The 24,201-nt window shown below is 36.4% G+C and overlaps 3 protein-coding genes across 3 annotated transcripts; 2 read left to right on the forward strand and 1 right to left on the reverse strand.

The window, feature by feature from the left end:
* The first annotated feature begins 2,691 nt into the window (after positions 1 to 2,691).
* Positions 2,692 to 5,342, forward strand: LOC110727361 (40S ribosomal protein S5-like). The gene is made up of 4 exons (XM_021906927.1): positions 2,692 to 2,851; positions 3,744 to 4,015; positions 4,261 to 4,464; positions 5,068 to 5,342. The coding sequence occupies exons 1-4, from the start codon at positions 2,756 to 2,758 to the stop codon at positions 5,120 to 5,122; spliced, it is 627 nt and encodes a 208-aa protein (XP_021762619.1). The 5' UTR covers positions 2,692 to 2,755; the 3' UTR covers positions 5,123 to 5,342.
* Positions 5,343 to 5,579: 237 nt separating this feature from the next.
* Positions 5,580 to 8,591, reverse strand: LOC110727351 (probable L-type lectin-domain containing receptor kinase S.7). Its single transcript, XM_021906919.1, has 2 exons — positions 8,003 to 8,591; positions 5,580 to 7,335 (listed from the first exon to the last, which is right to left on the reverse strand). The coding sequence occupies exons 1-2, from the start codon at positions 8,490 to 8,492 to the stop codon at positions 5,678 to 5,680; spliced, it is 2,148 nt and encodes a 715-aa protein (XP_021762611.1). The 5' UTR covers positions 8,493 to 8,591; the 3' UTR covers positions 5,580 to 5,677.
* A 2,909-nt stretch (positions 8,592 to 11,500) lies between these two features.
* Positions 11,501 to 16,187, forward strand: LOC110726070 (LRR receptor-like serine/threonine-protein kinase GSO1). The gene is made up of 2 exons (XM_021905530.1): positions 11,501 to 11,689; positions 13,875 to 16,187. The coding sequence occupies exons 1-2, from the start codon at positions 11,501 to 11,503 to the stop codon at positions 16,068 to 16,070; spliced, it is 2,385 nt and encodes a 794-aa protein (XP_021761222.1). The 3' UTR covers positions 16,071 to 16,187.
* The last annotated feature ends 8,014 nt before the right edge of the window (positions 16,188 to 24,201 follow it).

The raw sequence follows: 24,201 nt of genomic DNA on the forward strand, positions 1-24,201 counted from the left end.
ATTAGAAGAGATCCAGTTGTTGACCCGGTTGTAGAGGAGAATGCCCAAACCCGTGAATCTGTTTGAATTCCCACCACTTCTTCTAACATTCGTCTCATGTTCCAGTATCGGATCAAGACCTTTCGTGGAAAGCGCACAGAAGAAATTTATCAAGAATGGGAGGATGACAATTGAGGGTACAACTCTTGAAGCTTATTGAATTTTATTCGTGTTATGGTTTAGGGCCACTACGTTATTTGTCATTGCTTTTAAAATATTGTGCGTGATTATGTGAGCGTATGACTGTATGACATAATTGCTGATGAACTTGTCTTTTTAATGTGTGTTGATCGTAATTGTCGTTGAGGATAATGGTTAATCTTTTACTTTGTATGTTTTATGTATAAGGCCCCTAACCTATTAAGTGTGTGATTTCAACCGTTTTATGGTATACAGCCGCTACGTTGATTGTAATTGCTTTTCAAAATGTTGCTTGTAATTGTGTGAGCATATGACAATATTGATGTCAATGATGTATTTTTAACGGGTTTACATTGTATTTGTCTTCGAGATTAATGATTAGCCTTGTAATATTCATTTATAAGGGTTCCTAATATTATTGTTTGTTACTTATGTGATCTTTTTGTTAGCATACACGTTTTACTTAAGTTGTGAAGTTTATTTTTAATATGAGTTTTAATCAGGTGAATAAAACACTCTTTATTCACAATATAAAGAAGCATTTTGAGAATTTGAGATTACAGAGTACATATATTGTGTTACATGGTAATAGTTACTCCAGATGGATGCAGATAAAGTTTCACCAAATCCCTCCGTGTTTTAATAAGTAATATAGTTTGACTTTTTTTTTTACTATTTACATAATGACTTTGATTTGATTATTTTACTAATATATTAAAAACAATTGCTATTGCATAAGACATTGTTGGATTCGTTATAATGTATAATTTCATATTATAAAATTTCCTATGATTGTATTAACATAAAATTAGATAATAAATTAATGGTCAAAGTTGTTACTCGACATGCGTGTTTGGTCAAATTGTAACACTTATTAAAACACGGAGGGAGTAATTCAAATCTGGGATAATTAACCAAAGTAAGCTTAATTACAAAACAATTGTTTAAGCTAAATTCGTGGTCAAACTATTTACCAAACTAAGCTTCTAGGGTAAAACGCTGTCTCGGACAGCGTTTTATATCCTGGTTTTTTTTAAAGAATACAATGTGTAAGACGCTGTCTTTACATGTTGACTTTTTTTTTTTAATTTTGTATTTCTGATTTTAAAATAAAAAAATTACACTACGGTCAGCGTTTTTAGTGTAATTTTTTTTTTTAAATTCTTAGTTTATGATTTTAAAAAAAAATAAAAAAAATTAAACACATAATTTTAACCTGAAAATGGTATATTATGAAATAGAGGCAAATCAATCTGTATGACAGACTAGAGAGAAAACAAGAAGAACAATTACTAATGGTTTCTTTTATTTCCATTTATCAATCCCATATTAACTAGGAATTGAAATATTGGCGAAATAGAGTATTCCTTATTATAATCTCCCTGTTGTCTTCTTCAAATTATATTAATAATTTTTTTAATCATTTGAAATTTGGAAACAAATTAAATGGGTTGCGGTGAATCAAAGCATGCAATTGCAATGACAATCATTTTTGTTGAATATAAAAGATAAAACTAGAGATAAAAAAGATAAAGAGCAAAATTACTAAACGTTGATATTATTTTCTTGATAAAAATGAAATACATCTGTTCCCTTAAATAAGCTAATGATGAAACAAACAAAGCTAAATATTAGGAAACCACTACTAACCTAACTACCCTCTAAATAGTAGCAATGAACGTAAACAAAACAAGACTCAGACTAAGTAAAACTCCCTGCATTACTTGATTAAGCATAAACCTAATAATCCACGTATAACAATAATGCCATAAACAAAGGAACTACTAATACTAAGTGGGTAAACATGCCCCATGATTTACTCCACTAACCTATTGATTTTATTAGTAATGTTCCTAAACTATAGGAACTAACTTTGAATCAATATACAACAATTTTCAACGACTCGTAAGAAGCTAAATTGCAATAGTAGAATGTGTTTAATTTATTTTATTTTTTTAAAATCAGAAACTAAGAATTTTTAAAAAAATAAAATAAAATTGACACTCAAACGCTGATTGTCAGCGTTTTTAGTTTAATTTTTTTTTTTTTAAATTTGAAAAACCAGAAATTACGAAATTTGAAAAAAACAAGTAAACATGTAAAACGCTGTCCCAACAATGTTTTACACATTGTATTGTTTTTAAAGCGTTTTACACATTGTATTTTTTTTTCTAAAAACCAGGGTATAAAACGATGTTCGAAACAGCGTTTTACCTGAAAGGTTAGTTTGATAAATAGTTTGACCACAAGTCTAACTTAAAAAATTATTTTGTAATTAAGCTTACTTTGATTAATTGTCCTCAAATCTGATCCAATTAACATCCCAACCTACGCCAACCCATCATCTGTCACACATAAATAAACCAAACAAAAATTAAAAAACCGCAAATGAATAAAACAAGCGGGCCTTTGTATTCTAAATATAATCGGCCCATATTCATGCAAGGCGAATGATATATAGGAGTCCAAAGTTAGATCCAAAGCCTGGCAAATTAGGGTTTTTGCGAGCTTTAAATTCTGCACTTCTCACTCTCTCTCCCCCCCCCCCCATTTCTCTCTACTCAATCTCTTAACCATGGCGGCGGTAGAAGTTGCGGTCCCAGTTGAAACTCCCGATCCTTCGCAAAATGAGGTCAAGCTTTTCGGTTGTTGGAGCTTCGACGATGTCACTGTTCGTAATCTTCTCTCTCCTATTCCTTTTTGTTGATTTTAATTTAATCCTCTTTCTTTTTCTCTAAATTTAGGGTTTATGTTTTCTATCTTTATTGTTTCAAAACCTGTGATTTTATTAATTTCTACTGATTTCTATGTTCATGTGAGATGATTTTACTTTTGTTTAAGTAAATAAAGCAGAAAAGGCTTTAATTTGGACATAATTTGATGATGGATGATGTGGGTTGCAGCTAATTATACAGTTTGTTAATTTGTTTGGATCTTTGGGATTGTTAATTATTTTGCTGCTCTTTTTTAACATGCTGATTATTGAGTATTTGCATTGAAATTATTTTGTATTAGTTGTTTTTCCTATACTTGAGTGATTTAAGATAGTTAATTTAAATTGTATGGATTATTCAATAGTGGAATTGAGGAATTTAGGCGTACCAATTGTCTTTTTTTCAGCGTTTGGTGTAGTGAACTAGTGATGTACAATGTATGTATTTTGTCAAATTCATTTCCTCGTTTGTCATGCAAATGGGAATATGAATGGGAATGAAAGCACTCGGGTTGTCCTGATTTAGTTGTTACATTACGAGTTCTAATCATGGTAGCAATGGGAATATTGTTTATGGAATTCATTATGACCTTTTAACTTGTTGTATTAATATATTATGTTTAGAGTATTCTGTTGAATTTAAATGGTGGGTAGACTGTAGAGGTAAGCAATTTTGCGATTCAGTTGTATGTTGCTGACACTTTTGGATAATTTTATGGTTAGATTGGATGGATTATTTTTTGTCTCCTAAGGAATGTGTTTATTGATAATAGATGGATTTTGTTATTTCTGGTGGCTTGTTTTAATAATTATATATTTGTGTTAAGATTGCTCTTGGTTTGACATGTAGGTCCATGACATTGCTTTGGCTGATTACATTGGAGTGACTGCCGTCAAGCATGCCACATATGTTCCTCACACTTCAGGAAGATACCAAATGAAGCGTTTCAGGAAAGCTCAGTGCCCTATTGTTGAGAGGTTGACCAACTCTCTCATGATGCACGGGCGCAACAATGGAAAGAAGCTGATGGCTGTTCGCATTATTAAGCATGCCATGGACATCATCCATCTATTGACTGACTTGAACCCCATTCAAGTTGTTGTTGATGCCATCATCAACAGGTATTAGAAAGCCCCCTTTCTGTATTGACTTCTCTATATGCTTTGTTTTTGTTTCCTTTGCACCATTTTTCTCATATATAGGATATTTAGAATAGCGAATTAAATGATGATATTGTTCATTAGCTTTCAATATGGATCACATCTTTTGTTCTTTCCACTGCATTGAGTGATTGTTACGGCATTATTCAATTTGCTTGAAATACAATATACCCTTATTGATACTTAAACCATGTTGTGTTATGCAGTGGACCCAGAGAAGATGCTACCAGAATTGGTTCTGCTGGTGTGGTTAGGCGTCAAGCGGTTGATATCTCTCCACTAAGGCGTGTTAATCAAGCAATCTATCTTCTTACTACTGGAGCTCGCGAGAGTGCTTTCAGGAACATCAAGACCATTGCCGAGTGCCTTGCTGATGAACTCATCAATGCTGCCAAGGGTTCATCCAACAGGTAATTTCACTCTACATGTAACTACCGTTGATGAATTGATGTCCTAAATGATGCTACTTGAGCTTTAGTCAGTAATCTTTCTGTTTTAATGAATGCTCTATAGTTTAGCAGCATATGCTCGGTGATGTATAGGGTAGCTGACTAGCTGTACAGTCCTTGACATGCTTACTTCAATGTTGATATGTCATGGTTTGAAAACATTAGTATCTTGATTGTTGAAAAAAATATAAGTATATTTGGTGGCTAGTGGGGGTTGAGCAAATGCTCATTCTACCGGTCTCATGCTATAGAAAGTGTTTACCTCCATTCTTGTGTGTATTATATGTAAACCATTAATTTCCTTTCTAAACACAAGACTTGGTATCACTTAAATTACAAATTAATCATTTCTAATAAGTATCTCATTAAAAAGTACCTTTTATTAAGATTCTAATATATTATCTTCCATAGAAATAGTAATCCTAGATATATCCTGTGGATTAACACGGATAATTTCTTACAGAGTATCATGTTTAGAAAGAAACCCAGAGCAGCTCAATTCTCTTCATCATATGCTGTCTTTTACAGATTATTTATTATTTTTTCTTTTATTTTTTTCTGCAGTTATGCTATCAAGAAGAAAGACGAGATTGAAAGAGTTGCCAAGGCCAACCGTTAAGTTAGGGACTATGTTGAGCTTACTGGGTTTTTTGTTGCTTCTTTCTTTGGTTTTGTACTGTATGGATTTTATATAAGAATCAAAGTGTACTAGAGTTTTTTTTTGTCAGCAACCTCGCTATTATGGTTAGATTGATATACATTTCTTTGGGAAGAGTATGTAAAAATTAATGTTACCTTCAGATCAGATTTAATCATACTCCCGTTCCCTCTTGATGCTAGTGTTCAATACGTACTCCTTCCATCCCCAATTTTTTTATCCCAGCCATTTGGACAAGCTTAAAAGGGATAGAAGGATTAAATTGAAATGAAATGTTCACTTGTTGCTGTGAATTCGTTTCTTGAAGTTGGAGTATCGATCAGTTCAATTCACCGTAGCTCACTTATTTTATCTTTTCTTTTTTGACATGCGAACATAACTCACTTTTAGTATTTACAATCAAAATATTACTTAAATGTACATGCAAATAAATGCTGCTGTATAATCAAATTATCATTCTCTTTTTCATTAACTCATCGCAATCACACAAATACTTCTGATTATGTTACTCAATTTTTAGGCGAAGGGAGCACAAGCGTAGCCTCCACAAAGGTGAGGGCCGCTGTTGTATGGAAACAACACGATTGGTCGATTCGGTGGCAGCGTGGGTAAGTGGCAGTCCGTGGTCAAGAACATAACTATTTCCTCCATTGTAGGCCTTCCATTGTTCTCGGGCAAGGTACAAAGCAACGCTATGTCCACAACTCGAACTGCTTGATCGGTATTCACCACGGCGCCCATCCTTCGATCAGCCATCTTAATTTTCTCATTCCTCTCATGCATTATCCATGCATAGTCCACCAAGTCCATTTCATCCATCTCTATTTCACTTTGACTAGAACCTGACACTCTAGTTTCTGTCTCGGCTGCCCATCTCTTCCTCCCGGCCACTACTTCAAGCACGAAAATGCCAAAGTTGAATACATCAACACTTCTACTGGATACAGGGTCAATTCCAAATGGATCACTCAGTCCAAAATCGCCGATTGAGGCCTTAAAGCTCACGTCTAGGAAAACACTGCTTACTTGGACATTGTTATGAGCAAGTTGACGTGAATGCAGATGGCTTAACCCATTAGCAACATTTTTCACAACCTTAAAACGCCGACTCCAAGGTAATACCCCAACACCAAACAACCACTTATCAACACACCCATTAAACATGTACTCATACACCACCATATATTCCCTTGTATCATAACACCAGCCTCGGATAGGCAGCAACCCCGGGTGCTTGATCCGGCTCAAAGCCGCAACCCGCTTCAGGAACTTCCTTCTGTCCATGGTTAAAGAGCTTAAGAATTGAATTGAGAAACGCTTGACAGCAACATGGCACCCATTTGGCAAAGTACCCCTATACAATACACCACTTGAATCACTCCCTAAAACCTCCCAATCAGTAAACCCCCTAGTAGCTAATGACAGCTCTGCCCCTGTGAACCTCCTCGGCTTGTTTGGTGGCGTTGGCCGGGGCTTCATTTCCGATAAGACTAAAAATGCTGAACCACTAGTACTACCAGATTTCGGTCTCCTGCCGTTGCAATAAAGGTTGATGAGAATCACAAAACAGAGCACCACAACACAAACAAAGATCAAAAAAGTGGTAGATGGCCTTTTCTCTTTGATGGGTACTGCACGAACCTCACCAACTCGATTCTTACCCACTAAAATCTTATTCTCACACGTCTCGCTTGTTGGGTACCGGAGTAATGCAGGGGTTTTGTAGGTAAAGTTCCAGGACATAATGTTGTGTATTTGTGTTCTGTTTCCTGTTGAAGCAGAGAACCCTACAAACATATACTCATTCAGAAATGGACTAAGATCAATGACATCCGAAAACACTGATGTTAAGGGCATATTTGGGTGTGATCTGACTCGAATATCCATCCTCTTTGTATAGCCATTGTAGGTTATTTGAGCCAAATGGGTTGAGCCTTCTTCAAAGGATAGGCCGTAATCTGAAGCATTAACGGTGGATTTTGAAACAATGCTGCCTAAGTTGATGCCAATGTGGTTATCATTCGGGTCACCAAATTCCAAGTTCTGGCGGGTGTCAAACTCCACAGCCACGAACCTGTAGTCGTCGTTGCAGGCATCATTTATCATTCCTAGCCAAGGACCGGGTCGGCCTACTGTGAACTCATCCGGCGCAATTAGAAAGGTCAGTCCACTTCCTGCATATAATATTTTTTGAATTGTTGTTAGTTGTCAGTAGAACAAAACACTGCATTTTATCTATCATCTATAATCTTAAGTTTTAAAGAGCACAAATAATATTACTGATTAGTGAAATTGGGAAAATTTGGCTTATTTGAAGTATTGATTTAGAACCCTATGATTCAATTAGCTGAAAATTGCTCTGGTATAAAACTAATTTGTGAAAGGATAATTGTTGTACAAAAATGTGTTTAGAATACTTGGAAATAGCTGGTTATATTTTTAAGGTTCTGAGCTTCATTTGGGTAGAATTTTTATGGGTGTACTAGTGATACTACTAACTAAGCCAAAAGATTGAAAGAAAATCATTTAATCCAATTTACATAAAATGAGACTTCAGTAATCAGGCCGGATAAGTATGCAGCTTTTATGATTGTCCAATAATTCACTTATTTTATAAGCTATCTCAAAACACAATACCAAAGACATTATCAAAAAATGTAATTAATCCTTAAAAACTTACATTTTATAAGCCAAACATTAGTCTTAGATATGCCAAAAACAGCCTAAAATGACAAAATCATTGAAAAGTTAAAGGAGCTTCCATAATTCCATATAACTGATATGAACTTTGCCCTTCAATTCTCTAAAACCAAGACAAAACCGAAAATTAACTCTTCTTACCTCCATGAGATAATTGAGATTCTCCTGAAGTATGAGTATCATTGAATGAGGGCGAAGTATGATTGTTGAACTGAAAGGTGAATGTAGTGTCAAACGAAGCTGGTGTTTGGGTACTAGGATCAAACACCCGGATGGGTGAAGAGTAAATTGCGCGACCAGCTTGATGTCTAAGATCATCTGTTTCTGAGATATCCGGAATTTGAATGCTTCTCTTGTCACTCGAGAACTTAGCACTTCCTAGGAGCTTAACGTCATGTTCAATCCTCGGGTTAATAGATGTACTAAACTCTGGAAAAGATAGAGATTTAGTCATGGTAATTTTATGTTGCAACTTAGTACCATCTTCGCTACTCAAAACCACACGTAAAACCAATATAAGAGCTAACCAACCGAGAACTTCCCTTGAGGAAGTCGTACTAGCCATTAAAAAGGATTGCGAAAAAAGTTTTCGCGGTGGTAATGGTAGATGATTGATATGAAAATGAAGCATATAGTGGTAAAAGTTTGGTCACGTAAGAGTAAGACTAGTTGTGTACGAGTAATGTAAATGGACGTGGCACAATAAAGAGCATTGGTGCAATGAAAAGAAGATAGATGAATTTGTCAATTAGTGTGTAAAATATGAAAAAGATAGATTAAGTTGAGGAGGACGACGATAAGAACAAAGGCCACTATCAAATTTTGGCATTTAGTTGTATTAATGCATGTAATTCAATAATGGAATTAATTGTGGGGCTGAATAAGTTGGATAATATCACATGATATCTAATTCATTAGAACAAATGTGCAATTTTTTCTGCCTAACATAGTAGGTATGTATTGTCAGTTGAAGTGATGCCCTGCCTTGTTTAAATGTATAGTTACAGTAAGATTTATGAATTAGGGGTGGGGTTTACAATGATTAAGTACAATGATTTAAGGAAACTTATTAAGGTTTGGCTAAGTTTTGCTCAATAATATAAAATTTTATTTTACTTTTCTAAATTTCTAAATTTATTTTAATTGTGTCTAAATGTATAACTTTAGACATGTTAAAAGAGTAAAAGACTCAAAACCATTGATTTTATTTCGAATTGGATAATTTTGGATTCTGGTCAATTGCGGTATGATTACGGAAACATATGAAACGAATAAACGATGACCTAAAAGGGCTAGAATCATAGGTCCATAAGGCTTTTCTAAAAGCCCAAATAAAAATCAGAAGTACAAAAGTGTTGCTAAATGCAGTAGTCCCTACTAGTATTATGGCTTTTTGGTAAATTTTTAAGACTGGAGTATTCTCCAACCAAATTTGTCCTTAATTATGTGAATTTAAGTAAGGGAAGATATTATATGACTCTATATATTCAATTTACTTCTCCATCTTTATAATAAATTGAGACAAATTTAACAAAATTGTACATGATTATGTGTTTTTTTTATTAGTTATTAGTATAAATCATAAAATTTAGTCAAAATAAAGGGTGTGAATTGTGTAAATTGCAAAACAGTGCCTCTAAAAATAAATGGTGGAAGTATGCAATGAAGTAGGTTTGGAGTGGGTTTGGGGATAGAGTCTACAAGTGGAGAAAGTTTTGTTAGTTAGAACAATACTTCGTATAAAAGTAAGTAAAAGTTAATGGAAAATTGATATAATAGAGTATGATTGTATGAAAAAAGAGGTTGAGTCTAGGAATAAACACACCCTAATAATAGCTGTGGAAGTTTTAACCAGATACCCCGTAGTGAACGTAAACGTGTTGTCGTTCAATTAGCCTAATATGTCCCGCTTGTTACTACGGAGTACATAGTACTACTTAACACTAGAGTAGTAGCAACTGAGACTAAGACCAACTGACTTCATCTAGGCCTTCCTTTTTTGCTGACTTGTCAAGCACGTTATGTACGGATGTACTTTATTACTCTGCAAATGGCTGACCGTTCTGTTAAATACCCTTTAGGTGTTTTTAGAGGATGTTCCTGTTAGAATAGGTAAATTTTATATACCTCACTACTAGAAAACCGGCCAATTTCGACGGAAAAATTCTGTCGGAATCAACCTGAATTCCGTCGAAAAACGGGTTTCCGACGGAATTTCCGTTGGAATCGGTTGTCGGAATCCCATTTGTAGGAAAAACGACCTTTTTCGACGGAAATTCTGTCGGAAGCACTTTTCGGTGGAAATTCTGCCGGAATTGTTCGTCGGAAGAGGAATTCCGGCACTAGAATATTACGACGGAATTCAAATCCGCCGGAAATTTCCGTCGGAAGCTGATTTAATGAAATTAAAAAAAAAAACGCCCGCCACCACCAGCATGGCGTATGACCACCACCAACCCCTAACTAACCCTAACCCCAACATCAGACCACCACCGCCACTACCCCCCACATCAGACTACCCCCACTCCACCACCCCCTAACTAACCCTAACCCTAAGCCCAGACCACCCAGCGCCACCTACCACCACTGAACCATAAACCATTCCACCTAACCCAACCCTGACAAAACCCTAACCAAAACCCCACCAACACTACTAGAAAACAGTACCACCGTGAAACACCCATCACCACCAACCGTCAAAAACCACAAAAAAAAAAGCTAAGGAATTCGAAAAAAAAACCAAACAAAAATCACATAAAAACCCAAAAAAAACCAAGCAAAAAACAACGAAATCAATCTATAAAAATTAAACAAAAATAAACTCTAGATCAACACCGTACAAAAAGAGGGCTTGTTCCAAATTCCAAACCTCACCGTACAAAAACCCAAAATTCCAAATCAACACCAAGAATTTCAAATCAAAACCCAGAAAAAAGGGCTTGTTCTTTGATGTTTCAAGCAAAACCTGAAACAAAATAAGAGAAAGAGAAAAGAGAACTTACCTTGAATTCCATCAAAACCCCAAAATTGGCTTGAATTTGGGTTTTAAAAGTCAAATTCGACCATGAAAACTCTAGATCTAGGGTTTTCATGGTCGAATTTGACATGAAAAACCTTATTTTGGTCTTTGTTGTTTCATGCGTGAATTGTTGCGAGGCGTGAAGAGAAATGAAGGAAGGAGAAGGCGGTGGTGGTGGTGTTGGTTGCGCAGCGGCGGCGGTGGTGTTGGTTGCGCAGTGGCGGCGGTGGTGTTGGTTGCGCAGTGGCGGTGATAGGAGAACTGAGAAGGAGAAGAGAAATGAAGGAAGCAGAAGGAGAAGAGAGAGAAATAGAGGGCGGAGGAGAGAGAAATGAAGGAAGGAGAAGGAGAAGGAGAAGAGAGGGAGGATGAGAGAGAAGGAGGGATGAGAGAGAAGGGGGAAGAGAAGAGGAAAGAGGAGAGGAGAAAGAGAAAGAGAAAAGATCAGAGAGATGAGGAGGGTTGGTTTTTATTTTTATATAATTATATTCTGACGGAATATTCCGTCGGAAGTTTAATTTTCCGACGGAATATTTCGTCGGAATTTCGTGTCCGTCGAAAACAGTGCGTCGAAAAAAGGCCTATTTCTTGTAGTGTCTGTTGATTTTGTTGTTCTTGATATGGAGGAAGATTTGCGAATTCCGATTATTTTGGGTAGACCATTCCTTCATACTGCAGGGGCAATAATAGATGTGAAAAGTGGTAAACTTACACTATCGATAGGGGATGATAATATTACTTTTAATCTGAATAATGTCCCTAAAAGTCCCATGTTAGAGGAAAAGTGCTTTAGTATTGGTGTGGTCGATGTAAATAATTTTTCTAATAAGCCCTAAGCTCTTGTTAGAGATCCCTTGGAGCCGGTATTTTGTGTTGCATCTTCCGCAGGAAAAATTAATACATGGAGAGATGAAGTCGATGCTATAAAGAGAGTTTTAAATTGTGAAGGGTTCGGGTTAGAAGATGAACAAGTGGAGAAAGAGAAACAAATTGCAGAAATTGAGCGCGTAGTTAAAGTCCCACCCAATCGGATGATAAATGCCCTATCTTGTGGAAAAACAAAGAAAATCGAGTATAAGAAGAAGTATGGAACAGCAAGTAGCGAAGAACCACCTGAACGAACTCTAGGGGCGGGCCCGGTCGGGCTAAGCTCCCCCGGTCGGGCGCGAGAGCGCGTCTACAAAGCTGGCTAACTTCAAAACGCTATAAATTTTGCGTTTCTTAACGAAATTTTGTGTGTGACCTATCGTTGGAAAGCTCTTCAAGTCTACTTTCCAATGTAGTTAGAATCACTGCATTATCATTTGTATAAAAAAAGTTATGAGCAAAATAGTGAACCTGACTCGTTTTTGCCCCTTTTCTTACTAACACTTTTTTTTTTTTTTGCCCAAAATTGTACCAAGGTGATGCATTGCAATGTTTGGAATGGTGGTGGATACGAGTTTGATGATGAGGGGTAGTCACTTGGATTACTAGCTTTCTTTTAAGCTAATGAGGACATTGTATGATTTAGCTTGGGGGGGGGGGATTTCTTGTATATATAGGTACTCTCTCTCTTTCTTTTATATTTTTTTGGTGTGCTTAGGTTAGTTTTTTTTTATTGCTTTCTTAGGTTAGATTTAATGCTTTAAAAATAAAAAATCCAAAATATGTTCCAATGAATTATAAATCATGCTTTCCTGTGCCCCTTGATGAAAATTTACTAGATAATATTAACGATATCAATATTAGTAGAGAAGTTTCTAACCATACAACTGATTTAAAAAATTATTATTTGCACTAATAATAATAAAAAAAAAATTAAAAAAAAAAAAAAAAGCAATACATGAGAACGAAATACCTTTCATCTTTTTTCCTCAAACAAACAAAAAAAATAAATTATTGATGATTATGACTATAGGAATGAAGGGATAAGGTTTGTAAGGTTTACCTTTGGAGTAGTAGCGACGAAGACTGATACCAACGACTTGCTCAAAGACTTCACTTTTTAGTTTTTATTGACTTGTCAATCACGTTGTGTACTGCCATGATTTAATTTTTGGGATATCCAAAAAGAACACATGCAAATCATTACAAACGGAGCCACTAAAGGAGTTTGAAGGTACATGACTTAAATAATTTTAGTTGAACTTAATTTAATATAATAACTTTTTTTTTTTTTTTGGTGAAAATATAATTACTTCTTCAATTAGTGTTGCTACAAACTAATATAGTTATTTACATGAGCTTAATTTGTATACAAACTAAATAAGCTTAATAAATTAGAGGATTGAAAACTTGGAACACTTGGCTTCTTGTAACCCAATATAGTTATTTACATGAGCTTAATTTGTATACTGATAACTAATCTAAATTACAGATGATGATACAAATACAGTACATGATTCTAGTATTCATGAATTTCTTGACTTGGTCACAAAAGTAAAAGTCTTTATGTTATGTATAAATTCAATGGCTCCATATGTTTAATTTGTCTGTGCTCTATCAATGAAGATGTATGGAAGACTTCATTTACGGACAAAGTTGTGCGTATCATTTACAACAATTAAGAAAGATAATATGAACATTCCCTCCTTGTTGTTTTGTCTTTTAACTAGCTCCTCATATTCTCGTAATATCTTACTAGCTATAACATGTCACATATGAAGCGTACTAATTTAAGATAGTCTTTGCGTGATTTTTGGGGTGGAAATAATAGAGGTCTAATGCACTTATTACATATAGCAGTCTCTTAAGGCAGCTTTTCATATACCATAAACACAAGTAAACACAACTCCTGGCCTCCTTTGTTTTACCTTAAATTGAGTAAAATTACAATGGGTGAAGTTGGTCTAGAAATGATTATAGTTTTGATAATCCTTTTGCCACTAATCAATACACAGATGGGGCAAACTGGCTTCACCATAAGGCTGCCTTAAGCCGGAACGAGAGGCTCTCTTGACGTTCAAGGCGAGTGTCTTGTATGACGAGGACAACGTTCTCTTTTCATGGAAGGGGGATGATTGTTGTAGCTGGCATGGTGTCACCTGCCACAATGCTACCCGTCGCGTGCTTCGTCTTGATCTACGTTGTGACGATGAAAGTGCGTATGATACACCAGAGTATCTATTATATTCCTATTATGTTTACCGTAGTTCCACTTGTAGTCTAGGTTTCTCTGAGTTGAATCCTAGCTTGCTTGAACTGAGGCAACTGAGGTACTTAGATTTGAGCGGGAATGATTTCGATGTTAGTAATATCCCACAGTGGATAGGGTCAATGAAACATTTGAGGTATCTCAACCTCTCTAGCGGAGGGTTTGGCGGTGGTGGCCCTCCACAGCTTGGCAACCTCACTAGATTACGAGCTCTAGATCTTTCTGATAATTTTAATTCTTACTCGACCAATCTCCACTGGTTATCTTCTCTTGTGAATTTGCGGTGTTTGGGCATGTGCGATACCAATATCACCACGAAAGCTCTAAATACAATACCGCAAGTACTTGGCCACCTTCCTCTGTTATACTTGCGGCTATCGTTGATGGGAATTGATAATCAACTTTTGTCAAGTATTTTCTCCAATTCAACTATGGCATCTAGAATACAACATCTTGATGTTTCAGGGAACAACCTGGAAGGCTCAATCCCTCATATTTTGTCCAATATGACCTCCCTTAAATTCCTTGACCTCTCCTATAGCCAGTTGAATGGCTCCATCCCACTTTGGCTTGGTAACATGAAAGACCTTGAATATCTTGACCTTAGCGGGAATAGATTTAGTCATGTTGAGGGAGGGACAATCATGGGCATCTTGGGGAATCTATGCCATCTTAAAACACTCAACTTGCGAAGTTCTATCGTAGGAGGTAATTTCTTAGGCCTTAATCATGATAATTTCGCTAATTGCGTTGAATATGATCTTGAGCATTTGGATTTGACCTTCAATAATATCACAAATACCTTACCAAAATGGTTAGGAGAGTTGAGAAATTTGAAGTTCATTGAACTTTCAAATGGTAATACATTTTATGGTCTAATTCCTCCAGCTATTGGAAACATGTCATCACTGATTGAGTTAAATCTAAATAGTTGTAATTTACGGGGAACCATTCCTACCTCTCTTGGAGGATTATCATCCTTGGAATCCTTAGATTTAAGCAATAATTTTTTAGAGGGATCCATTCCTACTTCTCTAGGGTCATTGTCATCCTTACAAATATTAGATTTAAGCAATAATTTTTTAGATGGATTCATTCCCACTTCTCTAGGGTCCTTTTCGTCCTTGCAAAATGAGCTCAGGGTGTTAGACCTTTCCAATAATAGGCTATTTGTAGAAATAATTGATTGGATTCCAAATGTTAATTTGCGAGAGATAAATCTCTCCAATAATCACATTATGGGACCGATCCCACATTTTTTTCCATCTTCACAACTAAGATACATAGACCTCTCATATAACTTTCTTTCAGGGCCTATGTTTAATGATTCATCCTCTAAGATTGGAGTAGTCAAAGCTCCATTGTGCCATTTAGAGAATTTACAACTCCTACATCTTCAACGGAACCAACTTTCTGGTACAATCCCTGATTGTTGGGGCACCTCAGAAGGCTTGAGTGTTATTGACCTGTCCTCTAACAAACTCTCTGGAAGTATCCCCATGACTATTGGGCTACTTCCGGAAATGGCATATCTTAAACTGAACAACAACTCATTAGAAGGCACTCTACCTCCAACACTAAATGAACTTTTGGGGTTGGTGATTTTGGATATAGGTGAAAACAAACTATCTGGGGAGGTTCCACATTGGGATGCAGATAGTCATCCTTTTTTGGAAATTGTCATCATGCGAGCGAATCAACTTGAAGGTGTTATTCCATCACAATTGTGTTCACTCCCTCGCTTGCAATTTCTTGACCTTGCAATGAACAATTTGACAGGAAGCATCCCTAGTTGTTTTGGCCATTTTAAGAGTATGAAGAAGTCACTGCAACTCAAAGCACCTTCTACTTACGAAATGGCTCTAGGACCAGCAACAACACCAGCAGAGCCACCAGAGAGTTTCAAAGGAGAAAATGCAATGGTGGTCTTGAAAGGGGAAGAACGACAATACACCACGACGTTGAAGCTTGTAGTGAACCTAGATCTCTCAAGCAATGGCTTAGTGGGTCAATACCCGAGGAGCTTACAAATCTATCTAAACTCGTTGGTTTGAACTTATCCAACAATCATTTTACAGGAATTATTCCTCTCAACATTGGTGAAATGGGATCACTTGAATCACTTGACTTGTCTAAAAATAATCTCTCTGGAACAATCCCATCTAGCTTATCAGCCTTAAATTTTTTGACGAGCTTCAACTTATCGAGCAACATGCTTCATGGAGAAATTCCTACGGGAAACCAGCTCCAAACTCTCAATGATCCATCCATTTATGGACAAAATGCAGGATTATGTGGAGATCCGTTGCCAAAATGCGGAGGCAAACATGTCAAACAACATCCAGATGAAGAAGAGGAAGAGGTAGAAAGCACCCTTGAAAAGGTGATGTTCTACATCGTTGTAATGCTCGGCTTTGCAATTGGATTTTGGGGAGTCGTAGGAAGTTTGTTGTACAGCAGGACATGGAGGCACGCTCTCTTCCGACGTGTGGAATATGTCACTGATTTCTTGTATGGTCAAGTTGTTGTAAGGATCAAGCGGCTCATGAACTAGTAGGTAGAGGTTTCAAGTAGTCTTTTTGAATATGATGTACTTTGTATTATGGAATTTTATCATCAATCTGCATTTAGTATTTGTATTAATTTTTTTTAGACCATAGTGTTTGTCTGCTATTATGATAATAAAAGTGGGTCGCCTTGTTTATAGCTTATAATCACACATTATAAGGTTACTGAGACCAATTTAATTAGTGAATGACTTTACTAATAAGTTAAAATTTAAGGTGAAAGACTTAAAAAAAAGTCCGTCTCAATGACTGTTTTCCTTAGGAATTTCTCCATGAAGCATGTTGCTTGATAAGTTATGTTACCGTCATGTTGATTTTTGTCATTATCATCACTGTAACATGACAATGAGGAAGCCCAGTATCTCGATATGAGATACAAGACTTGTATCTCAAAATGGCAAATAGGTATATGAGATACAAGACTTGTATCTCAAAATGGCAAATAGGTAAATATAAGAACTTTATGAATATTTTATAATTTTTAATGTACTATTTTTTTGGGTTTGATCATCTTCTTCAACAAATAATCTACTCCATTGTTATTCCCCTCCATTTTCATCTCTTTCTTTCTCCTTCCCAATAATATTGGTTCATCTTGTAAACCACCAACGTTCACCCTCATAATTCCGGTGGCTTCGCCGCCCAAATTAAACGAAAACCTTAAGAAAAATAGAGAAATTAAAGGCATGGTTAACCCAAAGGGTATAGTGTTAATTTCCTCCATTGAAGCCGATTGTCGAGTTCCATTTCACCATTTAAGGCTTTGAAGCTCTTCGTTCCTCCATTGATGTTGTTCTGATTTTGTTTGGATACAATGATATTCTAGATAATTATAAAATTTTAACCCCATTTTACTCGCTTAAATGACAAATATACCCTTTGAGATACATGATATGTATATCATGTTGAGATACATTTCTCCATGACAATGACAAAAAATCAAGTAAAATGTTAATCATAAATGAATAATAGTGTTGTCAAACAATGCTAGCGTAGTAGCATTATAGGAGTTGGCAAAAATGGCAGCAATTAGATAAATTCGAGAATAGTTTTATGCACTTCTCATGTATGAAACTATGGTACTCGTAATATTTATGGTCTAGGACCACCACTAATCACTAATCACCAATACTCAAAAACCCATTCTAATATGTAAACACATGTATGTACACCTACTTATATAAAAATGAAAGATACATGAAGGTTAGTCTGGTTAGAGATAGAACTAGGAAGTCTTCTCTAACTTAAATGAATAATAGTGTTGTCAAACAATGCTAGCATAAGAAGCATTACAGGAGTTGGCAAAAATGGCAGCTATTAGATAAATTCAAGAACAATTTTATGCACTTCTAATGCATGAAACTATGGTACTCGTAATATTTATGCTCTAGGACCACCACTAATTACCAATACCCAAAAACCCATTCTAATATTTAAACACATGTATACCCACTTATATGAAAAGGAAAGATAGATGAAGGTTAGAGAATTAGGAAGTCTTCTCTAACCTTCGTGTACAATGTAGTCGTGTAGACATAAATAATAGCCCTTTGTTACAGCTAAAATTAATAGATGTAGTAGATGCAAATTATTTATCTCTTTGTTACAGCTAAAAATTAATAGAGGTAGTAGATGCAAAATATCTATGTAATTGTGGTCTTTGTATAAATTTTGTGGTGTATTTTACTGTTGGATAATGGATGAATGTCAATATGTCATGGTGGTGGAGTGATATCTTTAAATTGACACCTAAACACAATAAACTACAGAGTACATAATTACAACAAATACAAGATGAGAATTTTTTAATTATTGTACTTTGTAGTTCTTATCCATTATGTTTATGAATTATGAGTCATAACTCATAATAATCCAGTGATATATATGAGGCCCAAAGATAACTATACTGGATTATTTGGCTTAATAAACTTTTCTATTGGATTGAACCATTTTGTCACACTGTTTGGGCTATGGTATGACTCGTATTTATGAGTATTTAACTTTCACATTGAAATGCTTATTCACCGCAAATGTCTAAAGTAAATTCCAATATAAAAATTCTCTAGGTAATGCATACATTGCGCAAAGGAAGAATGCGACAGCAGGGCAATACCTCACCAAAAAACAAGCTAGCCATACTCGATGAACGGGGTAACCAAAAGTCACGATCGGTAGGTCGAAACCCAGATCATGATTCTGGAGCACGTCGGGAACTAAATAACATAATACGATCATTTTTCTTCTAAAAAAGATTTAACTTTCTAATTTTTACGTTAGCAAACACATAGCTACAAGTCCTATTACCATCTATGGTTCTATGCGATTATGCATAGTACTCCCTCCGTCACACATACAAAGTCTGTATATTTTTTTGGGTAGACCAAAATACAAAGCTATTTCTATTTAAACATAGTACTCCCTCTGTCACACATACAATGGGGCAAATTTAATGACCTAAGCTAGAATAAAGTGTGAGGTGATGAGAATATTCTCTGTGAATTTCAGAGGTTGTTGAAAATGGAGATGAGGGAGAGTATAGGGGAGTTAGGCGGGAATTCAATGAAGAGAAGGGAAGGTAGTTGGGTAAGGGGTAATTAGGTAATTTCGGATGGTCAAATTGGAGGGAAAGGGAGAAAGTGGGACCCATTCACCGGGGATTCTTGCCGGAAATTTAAGAGTGGTAGTGCTACTCTAACTTTTTATAAGTTTGTGGTAATTGTTTTAATTTTTTTTTAAAGGTAGTTGTTTTCAAAACAGAGATTTAAATTGGTAGTTGTTGACAAAATTTCCTATTTTTTCTTTTTCTTTTTATACTAATGATGTCTTTTGACATTAAATCCCAACACTTTCTCTTTCCCTCTTTTTAATAATTCACTACAAGAAAACAGCTTGATTCTGACGGAAAAAATCCGTCGAAAACATCGGAAATTCCGTTGGAAATTGGTCTTCCGACGGAATTCCGTCGGAATCAGTCTGTCGCAAAACCCTTTGTCGGAAATTCGACCTTTTCTGACGAAATTTCCGTCGGAAGGCTAGTTTCTGACGGATTTATTTCTATAGGCGCTGTTTTTGACTTTAATCGAGAATCCGTCGGAATCTACTTTCTCCCGAAGGAAATTTCCGTCGGAAATGTTAATAAAAATAAATAAAAAAAAAAACAGCCCCACCCACACCCCCACCACCACCCCTAGCCTGAACCCACCCACCCACCTTACCTGAACCCACCACCAGCCCTAGCCACCTCCAACCCACCCAGACCACCCCATCCAAACCCTAACCCACTAGACCACCACAACTAACCCCATCTCCACCCACCACCAACCCACCTAAAATCGTACCCACCCGGTACCCCCACCTTAACCCACCACCACAACCCAGTATCCCCACCCTAACCGGACCACCCAACCACCCAGCCTAACCGAACCAGACCCACCACCTTAACCCCCCCACTTAACCCTAACCAACCTAAATCAAGATCTACCACCCAAACACCCCCAAACCACAACCATCACTACTGCCGAAAATAAACAAAAAAATAAAAAAAAAACAATCACAACCACCACTACTACGAAAACCACAATTACATCCCAAAAATTAACATAAAAAAGCAAAAAAAAAAAAAAGAGAAAGAAAATTAAAATCAAGAAAACATACCTTAACACCGAAATTGGATGTTAATTTCTCATTGAATTTGGTTTCATACGGCCAAATTCGATTATGAAACCTCTAGATCTAGAGGTTTCATGGTCGAATTTGACCTGAATAACCATGGACGCCGTCGAGAAGGAAGAAAGGATAAGGAGAAGAGAAATGACGAGAATGGCGGTGGTGGTTTTGCGCGGCGGCGGTGGGTTTTGTTCAGCGGCGGTGGTGTGAGAAGGAGAAGGTGAAGAGAGGAGAAGTGAGAATGGCGAAGGAGGGAGGAGTTCAGAGAAAAAGATAAGAGGAAAGAGGTGAGGAGAGGAGAGAGAAAGAGAAGAGAGACGGAGAGAGAGAGAAGAGAAATGAAGGGGAGGGGGTTTTCCGGTTTTTTTAGGGTTAGGTGTTTTTCAATTTTTTTATTTTGTTTTATTTGTTCCGACGGATTTTTTCCCTCGGAATTTACAGCTTCCGACCGAATATTCCGTCGAAAGCTGTAAATTATGAGGGAAAAAAAATCCGTCGGAATATTTTCGAGGGATTTTCCGTCATAATTTACCTTTTTCGACGGAATTTTCTGACAGACCCAAATTCCGTCGGAAATTTCGAAATTTCCGACGGAATTTAAGTCCGTTGGAACGTTTCCGTCGGAATCTGGCCTATTTCTTGTAGTGATTCCTAATTACTTTTGTTTTCTCTCTATCTCTCTTAAACCCCACATGCATGTATGTACTCTCAATCATTAGTTTTAAGAAATCTATAATTTCCTTAATTCTCGTGCAAAAAACCAAATAGGCTTTGTATTGTATGACGGATAGAGGTGTCCACCGTGCGGGTTGTGTGAGCTGGGCTAGGGTTAGATGGGGTTTCATGACACACGACACGACCCATGTAGGGTATGGTGGGTCGGGTCGTGTGTTGGGTCAGAGAAATTGGACACACCAAGGTTGGGTTCGTGGGTGGGTCGAGCTGGGTTTGTGGGTTAGACGCGTCGTAGGTGGGTCGAGCTGGGTTCGTGGGTTAGGTGGGTTAGAGGGTGGGTCGAGCTGGGTTTGTGGGTTGGGTGGGTTAGGATCGGATGGGTTTGTGGGTTTGGGTTGATCTGGGTTTGTGGGTTAGGGTTGGATGGGCCAAATGGCTAAGTGGGTTGTGTGGGTCAAATATCTAAGTTTGTTTTATTTTAATAGTTTTGAACTTTTATTTTAAAATAATATTTAGCGCATATTTATTTTTAAGGTTGTTTAATTTTTACAAAATTAATAATTTGAAGGCTTGCTCTTAATTAAGATGCCTACGTATCCTTATATCACAAAATAAGGAATTAAAGCCAACGTAGTTCTTATAATTCTGTAAGATTTTCCAAACCTTTAGCTTTGACATTGGGGTCAAGAATAGCAACGATTCCATAAATAAGTATGCCATGTAAGTTTCATGCCATCAAGAACGGTACGAAGTCCATCAATTTTCATGTGCTCTTTGATGGTGTGAACAACTTTAACACACTCCAATATGACTAAATGAATGTTAGGCTCTAAGTTGCATTATCAAAAGAATTTAAAACATCACAAACAAAAGAGACATTAGTCCAATGACTTTCGATTATTAATAACTCACTAGGATTAACACGAGTCTCATTGTAAAGTTAAGTCAAAATATCACGATACTTTATAGCATCATTCATTAAATTGAAAGTAGGATTCCAACAGGTAGGGGTATCAATAAACCATTGTCTTTTCTTAAGACACCTCTCTTTACACATAGCCATGTACTTCCATCTAACTGAGGAAGTAATCCTAATCCATTTTATAACAGTTCGATCTACTTGGGTTTAACAATGGTTGCAACTCACCGAGACTCTCTTCAACAGACAAATTCAAAAAATGTATGCACAACATCTAACATGCAAGAGATTACCACCCAACAACAAATTCAACTCAAGTCATTTTTCAAATAGTCAATACACATCGTGTTTGCGGTTACATTATCAAGAGACAAACATTCAAATGAAATTCTTTTAAACAATCCTTAATACGAACTTCAATGTTAAAACCAGTATGCCTTTCTTCCATATATATCTTGAAAACAAAGTATACGTTTTTAATAAACCAATCATCATCCACCCTATGAGCAGTAATGCAAAGAAAAGATTCGCCAAAATAAGAAGTCCATGTATCACTTGTAAAACTAACACGACAACCAAAAGTACGAAATAATTCAATCAAACCACTCCTATACTTATAATAAGAAGTTTGTGTGGGTCATGCGGGTTGGGTGGGGCGGCTCGGGTGGGTTAGGCGGGTGGGCCGTGCGGGTTGGGTGGGTCGTGCTTGCGGGGTGGGCTAAGTCATGGGTCGTGCGGGTTGGGCGTGCAAGGTGGGGTGGGTCGTGCGAACTGGGTCGGGTTGGGTGGGTCGAAATAAATGGGTCAAAACGGGTTGTGCAAGTTGGGCCGGATCAAACGGGTCAAACGAGCTGGATCGAAATGGCTTGTGTCGAAATTTGGACCCACGACACAACCCGGGCTAAAACCTGGCTGTGCCGGGTTGGTATCGAGTTGAAACCGAGTCGGACCCACGTGACCCACCAGCCGTGCGGATCAGGGTGGGCTGGGTCCAACCCGGCCCACTGGCCACCTCTAATGACGGACGAAGTATAATTTAGTGGGAGATGTTGGGATTGAAATTCTTAAACTGCAAGGGAATCTTAGGGTATTAGTGTATTACTAATTTACCATTGTTTGCTTGAAATATAAATCTGGTTGTTATGCGTGACATCGACTAAAAGATTGAGTGTTGTACTATATTTAAAAGACAAATTATTACATCTTATCATTATAGCTAGATAAAACTGATGGAAATTTATCGCAATACTCCATATACTTATGCATTTATTTATGCCATGTGAAATATCAGCTTTCGCATATTTGTATAAATAAAATAAAATATAGTAAAATACACAAAGTATTGGGTGCGGTAAGCACCAAAGAATTCGTGTAGCAACAAATTGTATGTATCCTTCAATAAATAATATATATCCTCTATCAAATAACACATATTCTCTATCAAATAATACATATCCTCTACCAAATACTACATATCCTCTATCAAATATTACATATTATATATATACTCGTCGCACGAATTCTTTGGTGCGGTTTGCCACACCCAATACCTTATTAATAAAATATTGGATTTTTGTGTTGTGTAAAATGCAAAAAAGTTACACTTAAGATTGCTTCTCTCAATGCTTTACAAGAGTCCTTCTCTCAATGATTTCCCTTTCACTAATACTTATAGAATATTATAATATGAAAACTTCTCCGCTCAATCTACAAATATTACAATGGAAACAACAGGAAATTAATACATCTCAAAGCAAATTTCAATATTAAAGATTTTTAATTGATAAGAGTAGTTTATAGATTACATTGAAAGTATATAACTAATTTAATTCAATTAGACTGCACATGATTGTATTTTTTTTCTTACTTATAAATTACAACAAATAATTAATTTGAGTGTGTAAATAATGTCAAAATTGCACATGTTTCAATATACGAGTTACGAAATCAATATTCCGATCTCTATTTCAAGTTTTCAGAATAAATTTTAACCTAGTTCGGGCCCAATTCAAAACCATACGACCGGATACCCGATTTCGCTCATCCCGAGACTCGATACCTCAATTTTAACTTCAGACCATAACACCACAAGCAAACAAATAAAAGGATTGGTAAGAAACAAGAATAGATAAAAGACATAATTGTCTAGGAACATAAATGCTCACAGTCACAGAGTCACAGCTGTATGTGCATCCCTTATTTCATATCACATGAGCATTTCCCTTTGTACAAGACATTCCGTTACACCCTTTCTATCATCTTGCATTTATTTTCTTTAGGCTCTTCCCATGCTTTCCACTACTTTACCAAACACATCAAAATTCAATAATAACACACCAAATCATATAGTATACCTTA

Source organism: Chenopodium quinoa, unplaced genomic scaffold (genome assembly GCF_001683475.1).
Source record: "Chenopodium quinoa cultivar QQ74 unplaced genomic scaffold, ASM168347v1, whole genome shotgun sequence".
Lineage (NCBI taxonomy): Eukaryota > Viridiplantae > Streptophyta > Magnoliopsida > Caryophyllales > Amaranthaceae > Chenopodium > Chenopodium quinoa.